The sequence below is a fragment of the Panulirus ornatus genome, chromosome 19 (assembly GCF_036320965.1).
Source record: "Panulirus ornatus isolate Po-2019 chromosome 19, ASM3632096v1, whole genome shotgun sequence".
Classification (NCBI taxonomy): Eukaryota; Metazoa; Arthropoda; class Malacostraca; order Decapoda; family Palinuridae; genus Panulirus; species Panulirus ornatus.
The window spans coordinates 49,999,113-50,011,221 of record NC_092242.1 but is presented as its reverse complement, the minus strand read 5'-3'; the positions used below and the strand labels follow the sequence as shown (position 1 = coordinate 50,011,221).

Sequence of the window (12,109 nt, the reverse complement as noted above, 5' to 3'; positions counted from 1 at the left end):
GGTAAAAAGAGTGTAGCGGAGAGAGCTGAAGAGAGTGTATTGAAATGGTTTGGTCACATGGAGAGAATGAGTAAGGAAAGATTGACAAAGACGATATATGTGTCAGAGGTGGAGGGAACGAGAAGTAGGAGACCAAATTGGAGGTGAAAGGATAGAGTGAAAAAGACTTTGAGCGATCGGGTCCAGAACATACAGGAAGGTGACAGGCGTGCAAGGAATCGAGTAGATTGGAACGATGTGGTATACCGGGGTCGACGTGCTGTCAGTGGATTGAACCAGGGCATGTGAAGCGTCTGGAGTAAACCGTGGAAAGTCTTGTGGTGCCTGGATGTGGAAAGGGAGCTATGGCTTCGGTGCATTACACATGACAGCTAGAGACTGAGTGTGAACGAATGTGGCCTTTGTTGTCTTTTCTTAGGGCAACTTCGCGCGCGCGGTTGGGAGAGGGGTAATGGTTTTTCATGTGTGGCGGGATGGCGACGGGAATGGATGAAGGCAGCAAGTATGAATATGTACATGTGTATATATGTTTATGTCTTTATATGTCTATGTATGTATACGTTGAAATGTGTAGGTATGTATATATGCGTGTGTGGACGTTTATGTGTATACATGTGTATGTGAGTGGGTTAGGCCATTCTTTCGTTTGTTTCCTTGCGCTACCTCGCTAACATGGGGTGTTCAGTGTTGTAAATGGAAATGGTGAAGAGCTTGTAGATTTATGTGCTGAAAAAGGACTGATGATTGGGAATACCTGGTTTAAAAAGCGAGATATACATAAGTATACTTATGTAAGTAGGAGAGATGGCCAGAGAGCGTTATTGGATTACGTGTTAATTGATAGGCGCGCGAAAGAGAGACTTTTGGATGTTAATGTGCTGAGAGGTGCAACTGGAGGGATGTCTGATCATTATCTTGTGGAGGCTAAGGTGAAGATTTGTATGGGTTTTCAGAAAAGAAGAGTGAATGTTGGGGTGAAGAGGGTGGTGAGAGTAAGTGAGCTTGGGAAGGAGACCTGTGTGAGGAAGTACCAGGAGAGACTGAGTACAGAATGGAAAAAGGTGAGAACAATGGAAGTAAGGGGAGTGGGGGAGGAATGGGATGTATTTAGGGAATCAGTGATGGATATATATATATATATATATATATATATATATATATATATATATATATATATATATATATATATATATATATATATATATATATGTACAGATAAAACCACAGGAGAAATGAAAGTGTAGCTGCAAGTTTGTTGTTTATCACATCTACAGACAGGCAAACTGACAGGAGGTAATGTAACACGCAATATATACAGGAGAAACTCAGATAAGTCTGGGGTTAATCAAGCAAGATTAATGAGCCAGGTATAACAGGTCGAATGAACAGGATCCCGTTACACTCCTGATTGACATGTCAGGTTACATTTCAAATCTTATATTATCTTATATTATTGGATCATAGTGAAAGTGGCCATAGGAGACATATGTTTTGATCATAACTTTTAGAAATAAGTCAAGATTCTATCATATTTATCTCTAAAAGAGACCTAACTTTAGCTTTGTGGTAATGACTAGTCCAATCAGTGTAATAGTCCTTGTTAGTTTAAGGTTAAAACAAGACACAGTTTGCTTGATTACTCCTAACATTGTGTTCCTTCTGGGTATGTCTAGTGCTTAAGCCTTTTCCTGTTTGACCAGTGCAATTCATTTCACAATCTCTACCTAAACACTGGAGTAAACCAGCATAGAGACAGTGTCAGCAAGCTCTCCAGCCTGAGGGACCCACTAGAAAGTCGATGTGGTGGGCGAATTATAACAGACCAACAGGGATGTCGATGTGTTGCTTAAGGGGATGATGAACCAGGACGACGATATTAGGAGCTGAGCCATCGATACTGACCCAAGTAGAGCGGACCAGTCAGGAGGAGGAGGAGGATGGGGCCCCTGCCAAGCTTGGGGCACTCTATGGCTCAGGGGTGAAGCTAGAGGTCGGTAGAGCGTATGGCACCGAGTCCAGTCACAGCTATCTCCACCACCAGCACTAAAGTCCAGGCCACTACACCTGCATACATACACACTAATAGGTAGATAGATAGATAGATAGATAGATAGATAGATAGATAGATATACTGATTGATAGATACACAACTTTTTATTTATCACAACTTGCGTAATTGATTTAAAAATGAAAACACGTGAATAATATATGAGCATATGATACATACCGTAGCCCACTGGACATACATTTGAAGTGAGCCAGCATTACACTTTCTTATGGTCCAGGATCATATTCTGATTGTTCCAGTAACATACACAACATAACATAAATGGCCCACAAACATATTCTAGTGTTCCAACAATATCCTTCAAATGGTCCAGCGACGTGTTTTAGTGGTTCAGCAACATCCTTTAAATGGTTCAACAACATACTCTAATGGTTCATTAACACCCTTCAAATGCCCAGCAACATGCTTTAACCTTCACATGCCCAGCAACATGCTTTAGTGGTTTGGTTTAACAACATCCTTTAAATGGCCCAGCAATATGCTCTAGTGGTTCATTAGCACCCTTTAAATGGTCCAGCAACATGCTTTAGCGGTGGTTCAGCAGCACCCTTTAAGAGGTCCAGCAAAACGCTTTAGTGGTTCATTAGCACCCTTTTAAATGGTCGAGCAACATGCTTTCGTGGTTTGACAACATCCTTTAAATGGCCAGCAACTGATCCAGTAGCATAACTGAAATAATTCTTGGGTCCAGCAATGTACTTAGAATGGTCTAAGCAACTTGCTTTAAAGGTTCAACACCATAATTCAAATGTCAGGAGACACACTTTAAATGGTCCACCAACATGCTTGGAAGGCTAGAACATTATCTCGGAAAGCAGAAATGAGTATGTTTGAAGAAATGGTGGTTCCAACAATGTTAAATGGTTGCGAGGCGTGGGCTATAGATAGAGTTGTGTGGAGGAGGGTGTATGTGTTTAAAATGAGATGTTTGAGGACAGTATGTGGTGTGAGGTGGTTTGATCGATTAAGTAATGAAAGGGTAAGAGAGATGTGTGGTAATAAAAAGAGTATGGTTGAGAGAGCAAAAGAGGATGTTTTGAAATGGTTTGGTCGCATGGAGAGAATGAGTGAGGAAAGATTGACAAAAAGGATATATGTGTCAGAGTTGGAGGGAACGAGGAGAAGTGGGAGACCTAATTGGAGGTGGAAGGATGGAGTGAAAAAGATTTTGAGTGATCGGGGCCACAACGTGCAGGAGGGTGAATGGCGTGCAAGGAATAGAGTGAATTGGAACGATGTGATATACCGGGGTCGACGTGCTGTCAGTGGATTTATTTATTCATTGCTGTTGCTGCATTATTATTATCATTGTTATTATTATCATTATTGTTATTATTATTATTATTATTATTATTATTATTATTATTATTATCATTATGACTGTAAAGTGACCCAGCAACATAAGTTACGTGAACACAACAACCATCGTAAAGTGACCCAACAACATAAGTTACGTGACTCAATGGAGTGAAGGAGCAGATTGTATCATGGTGGGCATGCATACTGTGATGAGTTACCATCATAACTGAGAAATCCATCAACCTTTCCTGATTAAGGTAATACAGAGCCAGTCTCTGATCTCAGATGCTTAACTATTGCTTACTCAGCTCCACACCCGCCAAGAACTGACTACAGATACAGAGCTAACCATCCGTAAGACATTCCTGAGGATACTGTTCATATTTGAGAATGGAACTATTTGGTTTACAGGTTTGTGTGTTCATGCAAATATATTCACATTCACAAGTCCGAAAGAAAGGCCAATTAAAATGTTACTGCTTCAATTATTTTTTTTTTCTTTGTAGAAGTACTGAAAGTGATATTCACGATAGGCTTTCGTATATTGTAGTATATGTACATAGACCGATTCTATAGACGACAGATGACTTATCAATGTTATTTGAAGCAAATCACAGTTAATTTATGCGTCAAGCGAGCGAGGTGTTGTTTAGCTAAAGTCACCGCAATAGGCCTTCACACCCTCCGGTCAACGTTGCTCTAGCATTTTCTATGAGAGATCGAGGATAGACTTACAGACTGCGTACACTGAGATGAGGCCGAAATAGTCGTTCAGGGAGAGGGAACGCTTGGTCCCAGCAATGCCAGAGCCGGGAGGGCTGATACAGGCTGTGCCATTGGGAAGCTGTTCCTCTATCCAGCGGTCGACCAGGCCATTATCTATCAACTGCAAAATCCTGAAAGTGAAAATAGACTTAAGGAGCACAAGCAGCGATACCCAAAATGTATTTTGAGCGTTAGAGAATGTGTTATCATCCATTCACATCTCATATATGCATACTTTTCTAAGCGTTGCTGGTGGTCAAAAGCGATATGGACCATAAGAAAATGGCTATCGACAACTAATCCAGTTCTAGAATAGTGTAGGAAGATAGAATCAAGTTTATTTCATATGATATCAGTCACATAGAGGAACTCACCGCTCATTGGCCTCGGAGAAGAGGTGGTGGTGGTGCTGGAAGGCGAGAGCGAGGGGCATGGCCTTGAAGTCCTCCCTAGCCATGTAGTAATTGCACTTTCCCGTCTCGCTGAAGTCTTCCGACATCACCTGGGTCACGACCCCAAAAGGTGTGGACGTCAGGTAAATCCACTTATGTAAACAGACCAGGTACTGATGCTAACTTAAATAAACAGACCAGGTACTGATGCTAACTTAAGTAAACAGACCAGGTACTGATGCTAACTTAAGTAAACAGACCAGGTACTGATGCTAACTTATGTAAACAGACCAGGTACTGATGCTAACTTAAGCAGATCATCTCGAGATTTACCTTTTATTTTCCAAGCACTTTGACTGACTTTTTCTGTGTTACATTCTCTCGGAGAAAATAGACGTTTACTTCGTCTGTTTTCTCCAGACGTCTCGTTGCTCTACTGCTGCTGGAAGGAGCGAAGATGGCCGTCATGTTGATACATTCCAGGTCCTGGATGAAGCTGGAATGTACGTCACGAGACTAGTGTTTCTCAATGGAAGAATTCTCTTTCACTCGTCATTATTTAGTGAAGGGAAATCCCTCGCCCTTTACCATCATAGTCGTGTTATATGCTTTACGGACTCTACAAACATCTCATGGGACACGACGGAAGCCAAAGGAAAATAATTACCTTAACGCGTTAGACAGTAACAAGATTCTGCACACAAAGCTCCCCAGCAGCTGGTCTCTGTGACGTTCATTCCAAAGCTCCCCAGCAGCTGGTAGACGCCTTACAGAACTTCGTAACGACTGGGTTTCGGTAACGTTGCTCAAAGAACTCCCCCAAGGATTGGGTTTTGGTGACGTAGCTCACGAAACTACCTTGCGATTGGGTTTTGATGACATTGCTCACAGAACTCCCCAGCGAAAGGTTTCGACGACGGTACTCATGAAGCCACCTTGCAGTGTTTCTGGTACAGCGTTACTTCTCATTAGTTACAGTACAGTGTTACTTCCTATCTGACCCGCACTTCTTACAAGACAGTGTTATTTCCCTTTTGCGCTGTAATTGTTACAGTAGAGTGTTACTACTCTTCTGACGTGTACTTGTTGCCGAAGTGTTGTTACTTCCTTTCTGACCTGTACTTGTTCAGTTGTGTTACCTCCTTTATGATGAGTTACTTAGTACCTCCCTTCTAAATTGTACTTGTTACAGACGTGTTACTTTCTCTTTGACTTATTACCTGTAACATTAGAGTGTTACTTAATACAAAAGTGTTACATCCTTTCTGATAAGTTACTTGATATAGCAGGGCGTTACTTCCCATCTGACCTGTTAGTTGTTACAGCCCCTTCTGACCCCCATTTGTTACGAAGAATTACAGATAGTTTCTTATCTTTCCCTGGTATCTGATATCTCTCTCAGCTCTTAAGTCATCGTAATGTTTCTCATCAAGAGATCTACACATACACTCGGCATTACACTTAGTAATCGGAGTCTTTTTCAGAAAGCACACTAGATGTGACGTCAGGCACCAGCGACTGAAAATTACAATTGGAAATCACTTAAGGAAAACAAGCTGTAAGAGTTGGAATTAGCTTGTTAATAGCGTCAGAGTTTTTACTGTTTTCTTCTATTAAATCTATGGGTAAAAATGCTGTAACACCTTGATCAAGACAACGCGATTCTTGAGCAAGAAGGCACGAGTATTAAGCAAAACTGTTCGAGTATTGAGCAAAACGATTCGATTCGTGAGCAGGAAGGTACAATTTTTGAGCAAGACAGTATCACTCTTGACCAAGGCGGTATACTGAATAACAAGATGGTACGACCCTTAAGTATGAAGACCTAAGCTAAGCCTCATTGATGAAGCCAAACCTTCACTGTTCAAGGTTCATACCGTCCTATTGAAGGAGTTAAACTGGGCGCTCTATCAGCTGGAGGACAGGACCCAACTCTGACAGTACAGCGCCCGATCCTCCGTCTCAGGAAGTCAGTCAGGATATTGGCCAGAGGCTGAGAAATGCCTTTTTTTTCATATCTTTATTGACACTCCGAGACTGCACGTGCGGGCCCGGGTGCAGTATACGGTTGCAGGCCACAAGTGCGAGCTACAGATGCGGACCACCTGAACCTCCCGATTGTGGACCATACTGTCCAACCCCCCCAAACCCCCCGCGCCCTCCCTTCTTCCCGGTCAGAATTATGCATTAAAAGGATGTGATGAAATTCTTGTTTTGTAGCAGTGATACTCGGGAGGTGTACGTATATGAACATGTTCCTGTATCATCATGGGACACACCCCTGCGTCAACCCAGGACACATCCCTGCGTCCCAGACCACACACCTGCATCAGTACAGGACACACCCCTGGCTTGTATCTAGCGTGTGCCTTACAGCCTCCTAGGGTCTACTTACAACTGGCCAAGACTGTGATAACCCAAAAGAGTAAACAGCATCCAGAAGTGTGTTGTGTTGAGTCAAACGCCTCCTGTAGATCAGCATTACTGGACAAAAAATCGGAACTCACATAAATGCAGGACAAGACATGGGGCGAGAGGATCGCCTCGTATGTCAGCTTGAAGTCGTTCCAACCACAGCTGACATCCTGCCAGATCTCCCTACCCCTGTAGATACATGGCCTCGCCTCTTTCCGTTCAAGTTGGAGTTGTGACATTATGCCAAAAGGCGCACGATAACAGAGCAGTATGTATGTAGATCATAGAATCACCCACTGAATGCCGAAGATTTCACATTACTTCCCATTCTTCAACTTTCCGCTGACACCTATCACCTCTGAGAATGAGATAAGTTAGCTGATTGGTTGTTCAACAGTTAGCACGGGTGGAGAGCCACAGTCCGCTCGGAGGATTTGCCCAAAACATTGACTAGCATAATCTAGCATTGGTAAAGTGTTGTGAGGGTCACATACAGACGACGTGGCTCCCCTGGCGCTGTTCCCCTCGTTCTTCCCGTGTGGGAGGGTCTTGCACGTTATGAACCCCTACTGCAAGGTATTGAAGATTCCATTTGAATGTGAACGTACGCTTACACTACCACCTGAACTAACATAGTGTACTCCTCATTAAGGGTCGGGGGGCTCATGCTTGCTTCAGTGACGCCACAAGACTCTATCCACCGACGCCCTTGCGTAGAGAGGTGCCAGGGATGACCAGGGTCCACTTATTGCGACACAGCAACTACGCTTCAATGAGCACTCGCCACCCCTGTAAGCCTCTTAAGATGTACACTCGGATTATCATACCAGGATTCTTTATGCATTTGAGACACGACCTCATTGCTACGACAACCTACAAAGATCCCAGCTTGCAGCATCCATACCAGTGTTCCAAAGTCGTACTGTCTTACTCAAGAGAGAAATGTGACCCATTCCCATTGCTGCAGGTCCTTCCTAGGAGTGTGTACAAGCCAGTCCAGATCTGTTCATGGTTCGCCATGAGAGATTTAACATCGTACTTAAATTCCATTTGCAGTCTCCCTTACCATGGCTTCCTACACCATAACTAGCCTTCATCCATTGCTTCAAAACATAATGTTGCCGAGAGATTGATTTTAGGAGCAGCAATCCTTCTCAGCCGCTGGGCCTCGGGCGTCCTGTCCTCACCTTGTCTGCCTCACTTTGGATTCTCAAACCACCCTAGATGTTTGATGGTGTTGCTCATGTTCGTGACTAATCATATCTGGTGAATGGGTTGCTGGCTTGACACGGGTTCTCTCTCTCTCTCTCTCTCTCTCTCTATCTCTCTCTCTCTCTCTCTCTCTCTCTCTCTCTCTCTCTCTCTCTCTCTCTCTCTCTCTCTCTCTCTCTCTCTCTCTCTCTCATACAATCAAGAATCTGCTCGAGTCCCTACCATAAAGCTACTATTTTTTTAAATCATGAGGAAAGTATTCTTATCATTGTCATATTCTTTAATTATAGAACCTCAGGACCCTTTTTACGGGTCTTTTCCCGTATAAAGGCTGCGCTACAACCAGTGGAAGGGAAATGATGGCTTCCTTGACGAGGCTGTGCTCCCTTCCATTCATTTTCCTACAAACAGACATATACACAGACACACAAAATCACCATAATTGATATTTGGAAAGATACTGACATTTTACCATAGTTTGTGCATCTAAAACTTTATATTATGTCGTTTTCCTCAAATGAGAATTCTCTGACAAATCGATTGACTATGTTCAACGTTTTCTAACTTTTGACGAGTCTCATAAAGGTTCATTCGGACTCTCCATGATAACTAATTACGAAATATTTTTCTCTCATATTAAGTCATAAATCATGAAAGTGAACGCAATAGATTTTTATCATATCGATGATCCATTACAGTGGGTCATGAATCACAAAATAGCAGTTCAATTTGAATGGAATCGAGTAGCCTCTGTTCCCGTGGCCTCTCATACTAAGTAGCTTCGGGTAATGCTGGCGTTGTTCAGATCTACATCCACAGCTTCTTTCTTGTTTGCCAGACACTTGATATCATCATTTGATGGTCTTTATACTGCTCAAGCACTTACAGTAGCCTGGTTGTCTTCGTAACAAATCCTTCAAGCATTAGCATTTGTTTGTAGATAATCAAGCTACATTCAAACTCTACATGACATCGAACATAACTTTGCCACCTCACGTATGGCATCTGTCTTTACTGAAAACTTTTGTTTTCCTGGCACTGCTAACTGTGCTTCCAAATAGTTATCAACAGTGACAGCGCAGTAATCGTAACAAGTACTTGGTGGAGGTAAAAGTGGGAAAGTGAAGGAACACTACTATGTAGGTCGAGTTTCGAGGTCAGACAAGGCGAAATGAGAAGTCATTATCTACAGTATTTATCAAGCTCTTATATGTGACTGTTTGGACAATACATAACATGTAAGTTCATTTCGCTAATGATCATGTTTGTGAACCTTGAATATTAGGCTGCAAATGACATGGATCTAGAACTATCCAAATTATTAGACTCAATCACTGGCTGACCATTTTCTTAACCTGTTCCCAGGACTGGTCCTGAATCTGACCCCTGGGGTGTGGCGGGCCTCTACTGAACCTCATCCCATCTACCTCCACCCCAGCTGACTACACCCTCGCCTGCTGGTTTCATTCCTTTGTTTACCTACATGACTAGCAGGTGACTCCCTTGATCTAATTCATCTATACCTGGCGTGATCTTCCCTGTTTTTAATCTTGGACGAGTAATAGGGAGTGTATAGCACACTTTGTGAGACGTTAGGACAAGTGTTAGTGGGTTTATAGTACACTTTGTGAGACGTATGAACGAATGATGATGTGTGCACAGTACACCTTGTGAGACGTATGGACGTGTGGTAGTGTGTGCACAGTACATCTTGTGAGACGTTTGGACGTGCGGTGGTGTGTGCACAGTATATCTTGTGAGACGTTTGGACGTTTGGTAGTGTGTGCACAGTACATCTTGTGAGACGTTTGGACGTGTGGTAGTGTGTGCACAATACACCTTGTGAGACGTTTGGGCGTATGGTAGTGTGTGCACAGTACATCTTGTGAGACGTTTGGACGTGTGGTAGTGTGTGCACAGTACACCATGTGAGACGTTTGGACGTTTGGTAGTGTGTGCACAGTACATCTTGTGAGACGTGTGGACGTGCGGTAGTGTGTGCACCGTACATCTTGTGAGGCGTTTGGACGTGTGGTAGTGTGTGCACAGTACACCTTGTGAGACGTTTGGACGTGTGGTAGTGTGTGCACAGCACACCTTGTGAGACGTTTGGACGTGTGGTAGTGTGTGCACAGTACATCTTGTGAGACGTTTGGACGTGTGGTAGTGTGTGCACAGTACACCTTGTGAGACGTTTGCACGTATGGTAGTGTGTGCACAGTACATCTTGTGAGACGTTTGGACGTATGGTAGTGTGTGCACAGTACATCTTGTGAAACGTTTAGACATGCGGTAGTGTGTGCACAGCACACCTTGTGAGACATTTGGACGTGTGGTAGGATGTATACATACACACTGCACGACGTGTGTGGGTGAAGTGTTCGACGCAGACCTAACATATCTGAACAGGAAGAGCAGCGATCAATGTAATGTGTACATTTTGCCGCACTATAGATCATTAGTAAGGGATAGATCGAGGACGATCGAGGAGGCGAATCAACACTGTACGTAAGACTATACCTAAATCCCGTTAAGATTAAAGCTATAACATCTACATTTGAACACTTTTATCATCAAAGCAGTACACAATTTCCCAAACATTACATAAACGTCGACTGTAGAGGCCCCAGCCAGCCAGCAGATACTGACACTGTTGTGTAAGAGAGTTTACAACGAGCAACAGAGGATAGAGATTTGATCATTCTGTGGATCTTAATCTTCTAGGAATCAACTGGCGAACTTTCTCAGATGTAGAATGTGAATCTGCTCGACTCATCAGCTTTGTCGAGGACAATTTTCTCTACCAAACCGTCACATAACCGACGAGTGAAGCTAACACACTTGATCTAATTCTTTCATCCCAGGAGTTCTTAGTGGTTAATGCCCATGTTGGTGAACATCTAGGTACATGTGACCATGAGATGGTTAAGTTTAATGTAAATCTCAATACTGACTCCCCTTGAAGCCAGTACTGGTGTTGCTGACTTTAAAATGGTTGATCTTAATGGTTTGCGCGACGCATTAAAGTCTCACTCTTGTTGGTTCATATCCAGAGGTATTATAGACATGTTTTTAACGTCAGTTTATCCACCAACGAGACACGTTCGTTCCTATGCACGACAGAAACAATGAAATTAACAACAGACCTGACTGGTACTCCCCAGAGATCGTAAGAGATATACGGCGCAGAAATAAATTCTACAAGCTCAAGAAATCAGGCCCAAGCCTTGCAAGGCAATTAGAAGAGAGGTAGAAATACTTATCAAACAAGCCAAGAGCGTGTATGTGTATTGGAAGAGGTAGCACTAGAGATCCTATAAGATTTTATAGACATATCAGTGATAAGAAACATATAAGTAGCAAAGACGGGGACGCAGTGCAGATGATCAAAGCATAGTAGCAACCCTGAACAAGATTTTCATTTCTGATTTTACACTAGAAACCAGAGACACGAATTCTGAGATAATCATGAATAGCATACACACACACACACACACACACGCACACACACACACACACACACACACACACACACACACACACACACACACACACGACACCAGAATTTGCCGTTATAGTTTGAGATGTACGAACACGGATAGATTATTTGAAGACCATCAAAATCCTACGTCCTGGTTGTTTTAATCCCCGTCAAACCGTTAACCCATATTTTCAATGTGACTAACAGAAGTCAGTCCTATATTCAAAAAGGGGAGCCGTGAAATACCTGATAATTACCCCCTGTTAACCTCACATCAACTTCATGTAAACTTTTGGATTCGATTATTCGAGATAGAATCGTAACGTATCTTGAACAACACAGTGCGATCAATAATTCACAGCATAGTTGTAGAAGGCACACGTCTTGCCTTAGAAACCTCCTTGAATTTCATCATAAAACATTCAATACCCAGGACAAAACTGAAACAATAGGAATCATTTTTCTGGACTCCAAAAA

The 12,109-nt window shown here is 42.8% G+C and overlaps 1 protein-coding gene and 1 long non-coding RNA gene across 2 annotated transcripts in view; one reads left to right on the top strand and one right to left on the bottom strand.

The window, feature by feature from the left end:
* The window catches only part of LOC139755492 (uncharacterized), a 266,342-nt gene that overhangs the window by 90,727 nt on the left and 163,506 nt on the right, over positions 1-12,109 (top strand). The window lies entirely within an intron of this gene.
* LOC139755286 (glutamate receptor ionotropic, delta-1-like) overlaps positions 1,298-12,109 on the bottom strand; it is a 47,920-nt gene continuing 37,108 nt past the window's right edge. The window contains exons 8-10 of the mRNA XM_071673401.1: positions 4,507-4,634; positions 4,103-4,263; positions 1,298-2,064 (exon numbers count right to left, since the gene is read on the bottom strand). Coding sequence (XP_071529502.1) covers positions 1,985-2,064; positions 4,103-4,263; positions 4,507-4,634 — 369 coding nt within the window. The 3' untranslated portion in view covers positions 1,298-1,984. The remainder of the gene's footprint in view (positions 2,065-4,102; positions 4,264-4,506; positions 4,635-12,109) is intronic.